Genomic DNA, 16,572 nt, shown 5'->3' with positions numbered 1-16,572 from the left:
AGAAGGAAGCCAGTGATTTTTTTTTTTTTGAAGCAAAAGTAAGGAGGAGAGCATATTCTAGGCATATATCAGAGATGGAATGTTGTGTACGGAGAACAGCAAGCATACTAGCCCAGCTGGAATAGAGTGTGAGTGAAGCAGTGTGCGGTAAGCCTAGCATATAAGGCTTCAACATCCAACAGAGAAAGTTTGCATTTTATCCCAGAGGCAAAAGGGAACCCCTACAATTTCTTGGGCAAGGTGTTTCAATAGTATCCATCTGGTATCTGATTGGATGATGCGTGGGAGAAAGGAGAGACTGGAGGCAGGAAGACCAGTTAGGAGGCTACTGTAATGGTTTGAGGTGAGGTCCTAAACAAAGAGGTGATTATGTGAGCAGAGAGAAGGTGGTGGATTCCAGATGTATTATGGAAGTAGAATCAATAACACTTAGCAGTAATTGGGTGTGAGGAGTGAGTACAGGATGACTTCTGGACTGTGGATTAGGGTTCCTAGAATCTCTCATGCTTTAATTGTTAGTAAGAATGAACTTTTTTCAAGTGTTTGCTTGCCTTTTTTTTTAACTTTAATTTTTATAGTTTCTATTTTGTGAATCATCTCTTTAAACCTTTGAACATTTATCCACTAATAATAAAGATAATTATTAAATTATATCATTTCCCTGTAAAGTTTTGAAATTTACCTAGCCTTATATCTTTTCTCTATTTTGTTACTTTTTTTAAAATCTAAATTTTATTGCCATCTGTCCAGTAATTAAAGTTATCTTCCTTATCCCTAAAAACTTATTTTTTGGGATTAGTGTTTTAGAGTTTATCTCCTTGCAGGGAAAACCAGGAAGCAGTTTGGCAAAAACTAGGTATAGACCAACATCTCATATTATATACCAAGATGAAATGGGTACGTGATTTAGACATAAAGAACATGTTATAAGCAGATTCGGAAAGCATGGAAGAATTTACCTGTTAGATATATGAATGGGGGAAGAATTTAGGACCGAACGAGATAGCATCATGAGATGTAAAATGAATAATTTTGATTATATTAAATAAAAAGGTTTTGCACAAAGAAAACCAATGTAACCAAGATTAGAAAGAAAACAGGAAACTGGGGGAAAATTTTTATAGCAAGTTTATAAGAAAATAAATCATTCATTCCCTAATTGGTAAATGGTCAAAGGCTATAAATAGGCAGCTTTCAGAAGAAGAAATCAAAGCTATCTAAAGACATGAGAAATGCTCTAAATCACTATTGATTAGAGAAATTCAAATTAAAACAACTCTGAGGTACTCCCTCATACCTATCAGATTGGTTAACGTGACAGAAAAGGAAAATGACAAATGTTGGTGGGGATGTGGACCATTGGGACATTGATGCATTGTTGGTGGAGTTGGGAACTGATCCAACCATTCTGGAGAGCAATTTGGAACTATGCCCAAAGGGCTACATAAAACTATGCATACCTTTTGACTCAGTAATACCACTACTAAGTCTGTACCCCAAAAAAATAAGAACAAAAAAAGAAAAGGACCTGTTTGTGCAAAGGCCACGTTCAGTGGTATTAGCACTGACTGAGCTTTGAGTTAGAATTCTGCTTCACACACTTACTAGCTCTTCAGCCATTGATTAGTCATTTAACCTCTCTATACCTCAGTTCACTTATCAAATACCTTACCCACTGGTTATGAGGATCAGATAAGATAATGTAGGTAAAGCACTGTATAAATTTTAAAGTACTATGTAAAAATCATTTGTTACTTCATGTCTTCCTTGGCAAGTGGTTCACTAGCGGACTTAATGTTTTATTGTCTTTTGTGATCTTGGACATAACTGGCTCTCAGTTTCCTTAACTGTAAAATGAGGAATTTGGACTAGATCATCTCTAAAGAATCTTCTAGTTCTAAATTTATGCTCTTGTGATCCCTGGAGATGTTTTGTTAGAGATTTTCTCTCATTTCATTTGTGTTTGGTGTGGTTGACATGGAGTAGGTTAAGGATCTGCTGAAGCTAACTTCTTATTCCTCTTTTCAAAAGCCCTAAAAAGCTACCTTCAAATTGCTGGCATGGTGACAAATAAGCTTAGATCACATTTTATTTCTGCAAAGAAATTTTCATATTTTTCTTCTCCTAAAACATCACAGAATATCAACTACCATCTTTTGACATTTATTTCTAATTTTGTGGGTTGCGATATCTTTTTTTATTGTTTGTTATGTCCAAAATCCTGGTGTTTTCTGGGAACTTAAAGATAAATTTAATAGAAATTTGACATTGATTGTTCAGTACTAGACAGAAGAAAAAACTAATTATGCAAATTAGGATGCATTTAAAGCCAATTCAAAAGGTTAGGCTTTTGTTTTCTTTGCAATTTAGTTGAATAGTTGAATTTTGAGGCTATTTCTTATCTAATTCTAATATTAACTACATTCCTTTTGCTATTGCTTACCTAAATTTATTTATGCACTTAACTGGTCCCTATTCACTAACCCTATTGCTTTCCTTAATACTATCTCTAACACTCTTACTATGTCCCTTAAAAAAAAAAACTATACCTATCGCTGTATTCTCTAACCCTATTCCTATCCCTATTAATTAATTATAGCCTTATCCTAACCTTAAACATTAAAAATATATAAATAATATAAATACATGTGTGCATATGTGTGTCTATGTGTATGCATACATATATACGTAGTACACCTTTGATGTTTGGACAAGACGTTTACCAACCTTGTACCTCTGTTTCTTCCTATGTAAAATAAAGATTTGGGACTAGATAGCCTCCGAGGCCCCGTCCAGCTCTAGATATATGATCTTATGATGCTACTAGGGAGGTAGTAGAGGGTAGTAGAAAGAACAGTTGAAAGGGCAGCTGGGTGACAGAATGGATAGAGCACTGGACCTGGAAGCAGGAAGTTGTTGTTTTTGTTCAGTCATTTCAGTTGTGTCTGACCCTTCATGAATCCACTGGCATTTTCTTGGCAAAGATACAGGAATGGTTTGCCATTTTCTTCTCCAGCTTATTTTATAGGTGAGGAAACTGAAGCAAACAAGGTTAAGTGACTTGCCCAGTGTCACACAGCTTGGAAGTGTCTGAGGCCGGATTTGAACTCAGAAAAGGCCCTGCCCTCTATCTGCTGTGTCACCTAGCTGCCCTGCAGTCAGGAAGACCTATGTTCAAATTTAACTTCAGACACTAGCTGTGTAAGTCACACTCTACCAGTTTCTTCCTCTGTAAAATGAAGTGTTTCGATCATGCATAGTAAGGCCTTGGTGGTGGAAATCACAGTGGTAGATACTGTTCTTTTCACTCACATATTCAGAAATTACAAGGAGGGCAGGGAGAATAAATAGCAGGATTATTTAAGAATGAGAGCACAGGCCTTGGAGTCAAGTCTTCTGACATAGACTAGCTGTACGACCATCACTTAACTTAGAACTATAAGTTACATGAGTTGCTGACCTGCATCATTAGGGGAGGGAGTTTCCTACACCAGGAATATTTCATGCCAATGAAACCACAGGTTAATTCTCTCACTCCTGAATGTGGAAGTCTATCGGATTTACCTGCCTGGCCTATATTGGTTCACAGTGACCATCTTAGAGAGCAGAGTTCCTTGCGTCATTTCTGCTTTTTCAAGGTCCTGGATAATCAGTTCTAAAAATAACATTTATTGGATCTTTTCTTCCCCCTGGTCTTGCCTCTTAAGTTTGGATCAAGAGAAAGAAAGCATGTTTATTGAATCTGGTAGATATAGAAGTAAAGGCAGAGCTTGTGTTGTTTTGACTGTCGTCCTCTGAGATAAGAGCAACTTTGCAACTCTGATCAGGCACCGTCTCAGACAGGGCAAATTATAGATTTCATAAATGTTTTCCTATTTTCCAATTTCTAAAGTTTAAGGTGTACATTTATTAAGCTTTTTCATTAAATTTTTTCAGGAACAGCAGAGTAATCAGAATACTGAAGAAATTACACAACAGTATCAACACATATGTAAAGGTAAGAAATAATGGACTAAAACAGGGCTAAATATATTCTATTATGAATTTGTTCTAAAATTTCTTTTAAAATTCTTAAGTGAAATGGAATTAGTAGTGTTTATTTTTACAAAATGGAAAAAAGGTGACTACATTTTATTGATTTCTCATTTTTACATTGTTGTTGGAAAAACACTAGCACAGATGTAAATCCTATAAAAACAAAAGACTGGATTCTTGCTAATAAGTGTTTCTTTTACACAGAGTAAAGTGTTTTACTGAATTAATTTAAAAGCTATATGTAATGAACTCTCCCATGTATATTCATTGTGGTTGTTTAAAAAAAAAATTATGTGCCTTTTCTAAAAGGAAAATGTTTATATTTGGGAAAAGTGAACCTTCATTCTTTTAAAATCACTTTAATATTAAATCCTTGTGGTAAATTAGCCAATAAGTATTTATTAAGTGCCCTGTATGTATCAAGCCCACTGCCAGACACTGGGGATAAAACTACAAAGAACAAAACAATTTTTATTGTTATTCAGTCATTTTCAGTTGTGTCTGACTCTTCATGACTCCATTTAGGGTTTTCTTGGCAAAGATACTGGCGTGGTTTGCCCTTTCCTTCTCCAGCTCATTTTACAGACCAGGAAACTGGGGCAGACAAGGATTAAATGACTTGCCGAAGGTCACACAGCTAGTAAGTGGCTGAGGCCTGATTTGAACTCATGAAAACGAGTCTTCCTGATTCCAAGTCCAGTGCTCCATCCACTATGACCCTTACCTGCCCAACAAAACAATTCCTATTCATAAAAAGCTTACATTCTAATGGAGGAACAGAAAAGTATTTATAAAATATATGAAACATAAATATAAAGTTAGTAAGTAGAAATACATAGAAATGCATTAAATACAAGGCAGTTTGGAAGAAAGGCCATTGGCAACTGGAGGATCAGGAAAGGCTTTGGGGGAACATCATGCTTGAGCTGTATCTTAAAGGAAAGAGAGGACTCTAGAGCCAAAGTTGAGTAAATACATTTTAAGCATGAGAGATGGCCAATGCATAGGTGTGGAGGTGGGAAATGGAGTGCTGTGTGCGAGAAGCAGAGAGAGGCATTTTGGCCAGATTGTAGAATATAGGCTAGGGAATAATGCCCAGTGAAGCTGGGGTCGGATTTGTTGGACTTCAAAGGCCAAAAAGAGACATTTGTGTTGTATCTTAGAGGCAGTAGGAGGCCAGTGGAGTTGAGTAGGGAGGTCGCGTGGTCAGATGTGAACTGGACTGAAGAGAAGAGTTTTGAGAGGCTCAAGGCAGGGAGATCAGTGAGGGGGCTGCTGCAGCAAACCAGGGGTCAGCAAAATACTATCTGAAGTTTTTGTAACTCCAGCAAGCTGAGAAAGCTTTTTACATTCTTAAAAATACAGTTTTATTGTATTTTGAAGTGTAAAAAAATCATTCTGAGTTTGTGGGCCATACAGCAACAAGCAGCTGTCCAGATTTGTCCCTTAGGCTGATTTTTCTGATATCTGCTCTAAGGTGAAAAGGGCATGCATTAAAGTGCTAGCTATGTGAATAGAGGAAATCAGTAGGATTTGAGAGAGATTGTGAGGGTAGAAATGGCAAGATTTGTCAACTGATTAGATATTTGGGGTGCAGGACAGTAAGAAGTCCAAGTTAATGCCTAGGCCTGGGAGACTAGAAGGATAGCTCAGGGCTACCTTGGACAAAAAGAGGGAAGTTTGAAAGAGGTGGGGTTTGGGCTAGAAAGGCAATGAATTCAGTTTGGGACATGTTGAGTTTAAGATTTTGGGGGACATCCAGTGTGAGACTTTCAAAGAGACTGGGAATTGCTACATGTATCTATGAGTTATATGCACAGAGATGTTAGTTAGACCCTTGGGAGCTGATGAGATTGCTAAAAGGGGAAGTACAGATGGAGAAGGAAAGAAGGCCTAGGATAGAGTCTTGGGAAAAACTGACAATTAGGGAGGGTGATATAGGCAATGACCCAGCAAAGGAGACTGAGAAGAATCAGTGAGACAGATAGGAAAACTAGAGAGAGTAGGGTCGTGAAAATCCAGAGAGGAGGGAGTAACCAGGAGGAGAAGGTGTTTGTAGTGTTAATTAACCGTGCAAAGATATTGAGAAAGCTAAGGACTAAGAAAAGACTGTCAGATTTGACAATTAAAGAAATCACTGTTAGCTTTAGAGGGCATATTCAGTTGAATGATGAGGTTGGAAGGCTGACAACAACAATGGAATAAATATATAATTTCTCCAGGTGTTTACTTAGAAGAACAATGTTCATATACATGTATAAGTCTTAATACATTTATTAAACTCAGATTTCCTACTTTTTGACCACATTAAATATAATTTTTAAAGTTCAAATGAAGCATTTTATGTATTCATATTGGTTACAGTCATATGTTGGAACATTTAAGACCTAGTTAAAGGTAAAGTCTCATTTTTCCCCTCTTTAAGGACATAAAAATCAATTTCATATCATTTGCTACCAGGATCCCAACAAAAGTATTTGACAAAAAGAATATTAGTACATCTAAATTTCAGTGATCTTTGTTATTCTTTGCACTGATTTTTACATAACTTTAGGTCTTTTTTATATTCTGCTATCCTTTTACATAAAAAATGGAAGAGTAGTTGTTTTCTACTCAGTCCATATACAATTTATATAAATGTAAATGAAATGCATATTTTTTTAAAGTTTATTTTAGTTCAGGCAGATGACTTTTTATTAGTTAAAGCCTAAATTTTTGGATTGAGTCTGTGTTTTGGGTACCAAGCACAGATATGAGTTCTGCTAAAATTGTTGAAAACTTGTCTATAAAACTGAAGGATGTCAGAAATGTTGCTTAATAAAACTTTATCCTAAGTCTTGAGATTGAAAAGTTTTGAATATGTTTTAACTCTGTTTCAAAGTGTTAACCTTTATCTAGAAAACACTTTCATGTACCTTAGGGCAGGGCTGTCCAGCCGCATGTGGCCTGCATTGTGATTTATGAGGCCATCCTACAAGTGTAGAAATTTATATAAATGCTTTAGTAAACAAAGCCGAGCCAGCACAGAGCTCTCACTAAAATGGCAAATCAAAGTATATTGTCTATTGTTTCAATAAAAACCTAATATTGGACTGCCCTGCTTTAGAAGTATCTCTCAATTGTGAAAGGGCTAAAGGCAAATGGAATACTTAGAATGACAATGATATTTGAAACGATGCTTTAAAAATTTTCAGATCTGGATGTTAAAGAGAAAATAATCGAAGGAATGCGAGCAACACTGGAAGAACAGGAGCAGACTCAGGTAGAAATGGAGGAAATGCTTGAGGCCAAAGCAGAAGAAGTTGTAAAGCTGACTTCTGGTAAAAAGAAAAATGTGTGTGTGTGTGTGTGTGTGTGTGTGTGTGTGTGTGTGTGTGTGTGTGTGTGTGTGTTAGTCTTAAATGATTTTAAATATGTCAGATATGCAGCTTTGATTTTCCCATTTCTTCTTAAATTTCTTTTTCTATTTTTTTTATAAATACCACAGTTATATATGTAATAAGTACAGAAAATAGTACAAACACATGTAGGTAAAGCTGGAAGACTTAGAGGGAATTTGGACACAGAATCACAAGATTTGAGAGTTAGAAGAGACCTCATCGACCTTCTAGTCCATCCTGTACACCAAAGGAATTCCCACTGCCAGACCTGGGATTGTCCAGCCTCTGCTAGAAAACTTTCTGAGGCATTCTCTTACATTTGTAGTTAGCTCTAATTATTAGGAAGTTTTTCCTAACAAGTAACAAGTCTAAATTGACTTCTTGGCAACTTCTACCCCATTGCTGCTGGTTCTGCCCTCTGGGGACAAATTAGAGCAAGTCTAGAACCATCATGGACCTCCTAAATATTCTCTTCTCCAGGCTAAACATGCTCATTTCCTTCAAGTGATCCTCATATGTTATGTATTTCAGGCCCTTCACCATCCTGTTAAGTTCCTCTGATCACCCTCCTCCTTATCAATTCTTTGCTTAAACTGTGGTGCCCAGGACATCACTCCAGATGAAGTCTGCCAAGGGCGGAGTACAGGGGGCACTGTATTCTATTCCTTCTTGCCCCTGAATGCTCTGCCATTCTTGCGCAGCCCTTTTGACCATCCCATCACACTGCTGACTCGTGTTCTTGAAGTCCTCAAAAACCCTCAAATCTTTTTCAGAACAATTGCCATCTTCCCTATCTGGTGAAGTTGATTTTTTTGTGTGCCAAGCCCAAGACTTGACACTTATCCTTACTGAATTTCATCTTACTAGAATCAGTCTCAAATTCTATCTTGTCAAGAAACATGGTTGAAAAATCTCAACCGTTATGGAGAGTAAGGAAAATTGTTCAGTGGCTTACTTGCATCGAGTGTGCAACCTTTGTATTTCTGTCATGTCTTGAGCACAGTGTGCTCTTTTTGCAGGGTAGTTAAGAACACCATAGGTTGGTAACTGCTGAATCTCCCCTTTCTGCCCACTCATAGCCTTGCATCTTAGCAATACTCCAGATATTTTATTGCTAGACATCCTGTCCAGTGTCTTAGCATCATCAGAATTGGCCTAGTCTGCTGAGCACATGGAGTAGTTATGTAGGCCCATTACTACATTCAGTAATAAGTAGTGTACTATATGACAACCATATGGAGGGTAGATAGAAGTACAGTCTTGGAGCCAAGATGATGTGGGCTCAGATCCTGCCTCTGACACTTACTAGTTAAATACATATTAGACCGTGGGCAAGCCACAACTTTTTTTTTTCACATAGAATAATATCTTTACTAAATCATCACAAACAAGATAAAAGCCATTTGCTTTCATGTAATGTTTGGCCAAATAACCTCTCCAGTCCAAGTGCACCTCCAACAAATATAATCCCATTGTTGCCCTACTCCCACCCCCTCACAAAGAAAAAATTCTACAACCAATTTGAAAGAAAAATAAATGTAACATGATCAAAAATTTCAAAATCTGTTCCCTCAATGATTGCTATGTTATCATTTTGAAGTCTCAACTTTTAGATGTGCCAGGCAACTCTGAATATCAATTCCAGATGAATTACTGATTTACATGGTAGAGGGAATTTTCCCACAGGGAGTTCCCCTATAATAATGAAATCACAGATCTGGACCAAAACACAAATAAAAGTAAAAAAATACCTGTGTGGCATTTTATGTTTTTCAAATTTCTTTTTCATGTTCTACCTTCTCTTGGTCCACTTATGTTTATCACTAGAGTTGGAAGAATGGAAGGAAAAATACAAGAATCTGGAGGCTAAAATCGATCATCAAGATCCACAAAACTCAAATCCAAGTGATAAGAATGACAAAGATATATTTAGTGAAAAGCTCAATCAGCTACGAGAAGAGTTACAGGTAATGTTCTCTTTATTTGATCTTAAGTTCTAATTATGTGTAAAGTCAACTTAAGATGACTGAGTTAGTGAATTACCTGCCATACTCAGGGGAAGGGGGCATGTTACATGTGTGTGTGTGTGTGTGTGTGTGTGTGTGTATGTATATGTATATATACACACATATAAGTGTATATATGTGTGTGTATGTATATGTATATATGTGTATGTATGTGTGTGTGTATATATATATATATATATATATATGTATATATATATATATATATATATATATTTATAGTTATGTGTATTTGATTTTGTACTTGTGAAAGCTAAATGGTAGAGATTATTTCCTAAAACAAAGTTTTGTGCCATGAAAATCAAATGTGCAGCAAGTAAGTCATTGGCTTCTGCAAGTTGAGATTCTCTTCCTTCACTGGATAATGGTGTTTCTTCCATTTAGGTATTGGCCACACATTCCTTTTTATTTCTAACAATTTTTTTAAAACTTAAAATTTCTCTAGGGAAATTAGGTTGAGAAAAATGGCATCTATGAAAATTGAATTTCTGTTATATTGATATCATTTTTATTTAAAAAAACAACAACATAGAATTGTTCATCAGGGCCTGAATACCAGATGACTAATTCCTTTCATGGGATTTACCAAATGTTATATCAGTTCTCTGGCTCTCCTTTTAAAATGTCATCTTAAAAGTACATTCCTAAGATCCTTTCCAACATTGATATTCTTTATATTATTTTAGGCGTGTTTCTCTTAGAATTCTTCTATACTTAACATTCCTGAATTAAGGAATATTTGAATATTTTGTGACTAATCCCAAATAGAAGAGACCTCCAGAAATTAGTCCATTCTGCTCCTTCCAGGAAACCTTCTTAATTTGCAGAATTATAGGCTTCGTTTTTGAAAAGATCTTCAGTGAAGGAACCTTTTATGTGTAAAATATTCTAGAAATTTTGCTCCCCTTAATTTTTTTTGTTTATAGGAATCAGAACAGAAACATCAAGGTGACAGAAAGAAATGGTTAGAAGAAAAAACAATGCTTATCACTCAAGCTAAAGAAGCTGAGAACTGTCGCAACAGAGAAATGAAAAAATATGTTGAAGATCGAGCCCGTTGTTTACAACTTCATAATGAAGTGGTAGGTGCGAGACTTGGAGAGCCTTTGCTTGCTTTATTTACCCTTCATCCCAGCCCCTAGGGCATGAATTAATTTGGAAAAGGTATTTTCTCTGTTCCCTTCCTAGATTCTTAGTTTTCCTCAGGCAAAGAGAAGAACCCACTCACCTTCTGGGGCATGGACCTCAGACAATATTTTGAGACTATGGCAAGGAAGGAAGAGGGTGAGACACTTTACACAGAAAAGCAAAAAAACAGATTCCTTTACTCATAGAGCATGTGATCACTTAAAATAGAAGGAAGCCGAAAAATATCTGATATGTGATAGATCATTTGGGTGTTGGCGAATAACAAATGTGGCCAGAAATCTGTCAGTACTATCAAACACAGCCTTACTTCTGCTTTGATAGATTTGTGCTATAGTCGTGCAGTGACTTTATTATAAAAATAGAAAAAAGCCAACTTCCTCTGTTTCCTCAGGATTCTCCTTGGGGGAGAATTTCCTTTTACACAGAATTCTTGTGTTCTTAAGCTGTGAGACAGTTTAGTCCATTCTGACCTTTATCGGTGGGTGCTAGATATTGAAGGGGTTACCAAGGTGAGTATGGCCACCTCCAGGGAAGGTAGGTCCTGGAGAAAGGTGAGACAGCACAAAGGCACACATAATACAAAACAGAATATGAGAACTAGCTAAGAGAGACTTGGAAAGAAAGTGCGGTTTTCACTTTGACCTGAGCTTCTAAGAACTGCCCAGAGTACAGAAGTCTCCCTATTGCCATGGTTGCCCTTGTAGGGTACACAACTGGATTTGAACAAGGCTCCAGTGTGATAGCTAAAGGGCTTCACTGTCTCTACAGCAGTAAGAGAAAGTTAAATTGTGTGCAGATAGGATGCTACGAGTCTTCTTATTTGAGAAAAAAGAACCCTTATATACTCTTTCCTTCTAGTAAAAATTTTAGTGAGTAGAAAAAAAAATAGAAAATATAAGCCACTGTACATTTTCCTTATACACTTTTAAAATCAATTTTTCCTCCTTTTTCATAGTCTTTGCTTTGTTAAATTTCTCCCATTGATTCTTATTTTCACTTTTCCTTGTATTTATTGTGTATTGTGTATTTATTGTCTATTTGTAGGTGACCTTTTTTTGTCCGACCTTACCATGAAGCTCTTTGTACCTGCCCTAATCTTTTTAGCTCCAGAAGAATTTAGATAACTGCCTAGCTCTCCAGAAAACTTTGCTGTTTGGTTTGAAAGCTTCTTAATGGTCTTTTGTATTCTTTAAGTAATATCTCTCCCTAAGTGAACCACAACTTAAGGTGACCTGTTTCCGATCTTACCTTTTGAATTGATTATACTTTATGACACCATTTATATTAACATGGAGGATGGACTATGAGGTGTTGCCAGTACTTTAAAACTTGGAGCAGCTTTTACTCAGGTTGTTTCTGAGCCACTTTGCTTTTAAATTGTTTCTCTTTTAATCATCACATTTTTTAAAACAACTAACAGTCTTTTGTAAAAATTTTTTTGGGGGTTACATTTTAAGTTCTCAACTGTCTCCCTCCCTCTCTCCCTACTCTGCGCAGAGAAGGCCACCATTTGACATCGATATACTTATCTATATCCAGATCTATATCCAGATCCATGTATACATATGTATATATACATATAAATAGATATACACATACATATATGCATATATTGTGTAAAAACATAGTATGTATATTTTTGTGGATCAGTTCTTTCTCTGGAAGTGGAAAGCGTCTTCCTTTATAGGTCCATTATAGTTGATTTCAATATTTATAATACTCAGAATAGCTTGGTCATTCACAATAATTCTTCAAACACTATTGCTGTTACTATTTCCAATGTTCTCTTGATTCTGCTCATTTCACTCTTCATTATTTCATATAGTCTTCCCATGTTTTTAAGAAAAAGTCAACCTGCTCATCATTTCTTATAGCACAGTAGTATTCCATTACAATGATATGCCACAAATTGTCTAGTCATACTCCGGTAGATGGGCATCCTCTCGATTTCCAGTTTTTTGTCATCACAAAGAGAGTTGCTCTAAATATTTTAAAACATAGGTTCTTTTCCTTTTTCCCTGATCACCTTGGGAAATAGGCCTAATAGTGGTATTGCTGAGTCACAGGATATACACAGTTTTATAATTCTTTGGCCATAACTCCAGATTGCTCTCCAAAATGGTCGAATCAGTTTACAATTCTACCAACAGTGTATTAGTGTCCCAATTTTTCCACATCCCCTCCAATATTTGTCGTTTTCCATTTCCATCCTTTTAGCCAACATGATAGGCATAAGATGATATCTCAGTTATTTTAATTTGCATTTCTCTGATCAGTCATAAGTTGGGTGTTTTTTTCATGTGACTATATATAGCTTTGATTTCTTCTTTGAAAAACTGCCTTTTCATATCCTTTGACCATTTATCAATTGGGGAATGACTCATTCTTATAAATTTGACAAAGTTCTCTATATATTGGAGATATGAGACCTTTATCTGAGAAACTGCCTATAAAAGTAACAACTAATAGCCTTTCAGAGAAGGAAGTGAGAATTCAACATTGGTCCCAGAATAGCCAGAAAGTAATCGTTAGAAAAAACTTCAAATGGAAAATCTCTGATTTATTCTTTGCTTTGGTAACTTGGTAGTTATATTTGACATTTTGATAGTTTTACAAGAAATTAGTCTGGAGTTTTTCTTCTTCATTATTAAAACTGTTTAACTCTTCTTTCCTCCTATCCCTGCCCCTTACTTAATGACTTTTTTCCTTAATTGGTATATGAACTTTTTCTGAAGAAACCCCTACCTAGGCACGATGACAAAATACACTTTGCTTTTTCGTCTTACAGAATTAATCATCTAAACCCTGGAAAGGTTAAGTTCCACACAAGTCACACAGTATATGGCAGATGTGGGACATGCGCATGGGTTTTTCTGATTCTGAAGCACATTTCTATTTAACACAACTATGCCCTCTACTTTTTTTTTCATACATCAGATCCATTTCCCACTATGTATCCTCTCCCTGAATCCTGCCGTCTCGCAGAAAAATTAAGGCAAAAACAACTGACTACATCTGACATGTGCCTCATTCCATTCCTTTAGTTCCCTACTACTTGGCCTAGAGGAGGGAAATATATTTCCTTCTTTCTTTTTTCTGGGACCAAGATTGGTTTTGACTTTGATTATGCTCATGGTACATACTATTCTCTTGGTTCTACTTTCCTTGATCTGTATCAGTACATCCAAGTTTTCCCATGTTTCTCTGAATTTATCATATTAATTGTTCCTTACATCTTGTTCTTCTTCCTCCTCCCCCTCCTCTTTTCCCACTTCCTCCTCCCGCCTCCTCCTTCCACTCCTATCTCCTCTTCTTCTACCTGTTCCTTTTCATCCCTGTCCCTTCCTTATCTTCTACCTGCTCCTTTACCTCCTCTTTCCCTTTTCCTTTTTTCCTTCCCTTTTCCTCCCCCCTCCCTCTTCCCCTCCCCCTCCCTCTAGTTCCTCACCCCCCTACTTCTCTTCCTTGCTCCTTCTTCATCTTCTGTGATTTCATTGATGTTGGAGCTCCTGGTAGGGGAATTCCCTCTACCAATACAGGTCTACATTTTATGTAATCTTAGAGACTTGCTTGCTGTATTTGGAGATCAAGTGGCTTGCTTTGGGTTATATAGGTAGTAAAGGTGGAACTTGACCTCATATTGTCTTCGCTGCAAGGCTGACTCACCATCTCCACATGTTTTATGTACAAAAGTTTATCCACATCTCCCAGTCCTACCCACTTCCCAGTATTTCATTTCCACAGAATGTGCTGTTATAAATATTTCATTTTCTTAGAAAATGGTAATAATATAAAATTGTTTAAATGAACTGCATGGCAGGGAAAATAGTATTTAAGTTCCTAGCAATTGAACCCAACCTTGATAAAAACACACCATACCAATTTCAGATCATACACTAGCCTTGTTGAAAAGATCATCTGTAAAATAAGGGGATTAAGATTTCAAACTGTTAAAAAAACAATCATCAAAACTCTTTGATACTGTTTAACAAAAAGAAAAATAGATTAGTGGTGCACACTAGGTAAATGTGACTCAGGAACTATCAAACACAGTAGCCTACAGGTTGATAGACCAAAGAACATTAGCTATTGGGAAAAGGGTTACTGCTCCTTGTTTAGCAAGAACTTTTAGGAAAACTGGAATGTAATTTGGAATAAATTAGGTTAAGAACAGCAACTTATAGCTTGTACCACAATGGATTCCAAATGACTGTTCAACCTAGTAGGTCACAAAATAAAAACATTAAAGGTGAATAAAAGAAGACACCTTCCAATATAATCAGGGGGAAAATTCTTAACCAAAAAATTAATAGGAAAGATTAAAAATAGGCAAAATAGATTATTTTGGATACACAAAGTTAAAAAACTTTTTCATGAACAAAATTAATCCACCTATAATAAGAGAAGGTGCTGAGAGCAGGGAAAATCTTTGCATCAGTTATCTTTGATAAAAGTCTAAGATTAACACTCAAACATATACACATATATACATATCTGTACACACATATATTATAAATAAAACCAAGGACCATAGATAAGCAATAAAAAATGAACAATTTTAAAAGAAGTTGCAAACTTCTACTATATAAAAGAAACATTCCAGATAACCTAAAAGAAATGAAAATTTAAAAATTAATGTGAGCTTTCAAACCTCACATCCATCAAATTGTCAAAGAAGATAAAAGTTGGAAAATAGTTATTATTGGAGAGTTTATGGGGACACTAACACATTGTCAATGCAACTGGGAGAATCATATATATATATATATATAATTACTGTTGCTGTTTGGTCATTTCTTCATGACCCCATTTGGGGTTTTCTTGGCAAAGACATTGGAGTGGTTTGCCATTTCCTTCTTCAGCTCATTTTACAGATGAGGAAACTGAGGCAAACAGGGTGAAGCAACTTGCCCAGGGTCGATCATTGGTTAGTCGTAGTCCATTGTTCTGGAAGAGTATCAAAACGACATCACTATGTGACTTTTCTCAGGGACATTCACATAGACAGTAAGTATCTGGGGCCAGACCTGACTCCAGGCCCAGCACTCTATCCGCTGCACCACCTAGCTGCTCATATATACAATGAGTACATTAATGTAAATGAAAAAGATATGGAAACTAAAGCCAACACTATATGATTACTTAAAAAAACACCCTTCCCTCCGTATTAGAAAGGTAGGTGTCTGTACGTATGGAATGCTTTATCCAACTTTCTACTGAGAAGAGGGAAGCATGTTTTATTACTAATTACCCGGTGCTGGTCTCAATTTCCCTGTTCTTTTCAGTTACTGTGCATAACATTATAATCCATTTTTGCCCTCTTAGGGGGTGACTATCAGTTGGCAGTGCTTTCAGGCAGGATACTATCTGTCCAATGGCCCTTCTTTTCTGATATGGTTTTTACCAACACCCTTCCCCCTCTTCCCCACCCTTCCCTCTTTTACTGATTATCTACAGCTGTAGGATTGATTTGATTGTCTGTGCTTCTTTTGAGTTCTTCTCCACCCAGCACCCAAACCCCATTATTTGACCATAAAAGATTTCATCCCTCTACTTAAGGAATTTGCACCCAAGAAGTTTACAATATAGTTGAAGAATTTTATTCTTTACATTTTTTTACCTTAATAAATAGAGTAAGGTTATAAATCATAGACATTTAAAACTGGAATACACTTTGGAGATTATGTAGTTTAATTCCGTCATTTTATAGATTAAGAAATTTGATCCTAAGAGATGACTAAATTGTCTGTCAGTTATCATCCAATAAACATTAAGTTCCTACCTGATCATTAATGAATTTTTTTTAAACCTCTATCTAGCTTTTGGCAGTATTGCCTGCAGGGCTAAAAACAAAACCACTAGGAATTATGAACATTTAATTTGTGTAGCTCCACAGATGATGTTCAAGATTCTTGTTCTTTTTAAAATAATAACTCACTTTCCATAGCACTTTAGGTTTATGAAGTAGTTTCCAATAACACAGC

At 36.1% G+C, this 16,572-nt stretch overlaps 1 protein-coding gene across 1 annotated transcript in view; it reads left to right on the top strand.

The window, feature by feature from the left end:
• KIF20B (kinesin family member 20B) overlaps positions 1–16,572 on the top strand; it is a 106,281-nt gene that overhangs the window by 63,396 nt on the left and 26,313 nt on the right. The window contains exons 23-26 of the mRNA XM_036737286.1: positions 3,937–3,997; positions 7,230–7,355; positions 9,243–9,382; positions 10,366–10,521. Coding sequence (XP_036593181.1) covers positions 3,937–3,997; positions 7,230–7,355; positions 9,243–9,382; positions 10,366–10,521 — 483 coding nt within the window. The remainder of the gene's footprint in view (positions 1–3,936; positions 3,998–7,229; positions 7,356–9,242; positions 9,383–10,365; positions 10,522–16,572) is intronic.

Source organism: Trichosurus vulpecula, chromosome 8 (genome assembly GCF_011100635.1).
Source record: "Trichosurus vulpecula isolate mTriVul1 chromosome 8, mTriVul1.pri, whole genome shotgun sequence".
NCBI classification, from domain to species: Eukaryota; Metazoa; Chordata; class Mammalia; order Diprotodontia; family Phalangeridae; genus Trichosurus; species Trichosurus vulpecula.
The sequence above is the reverse complement of the archived record's forward strand: the minus strand, read 5'-3'. Positions and strand labels throughout refer to the sequence as shown.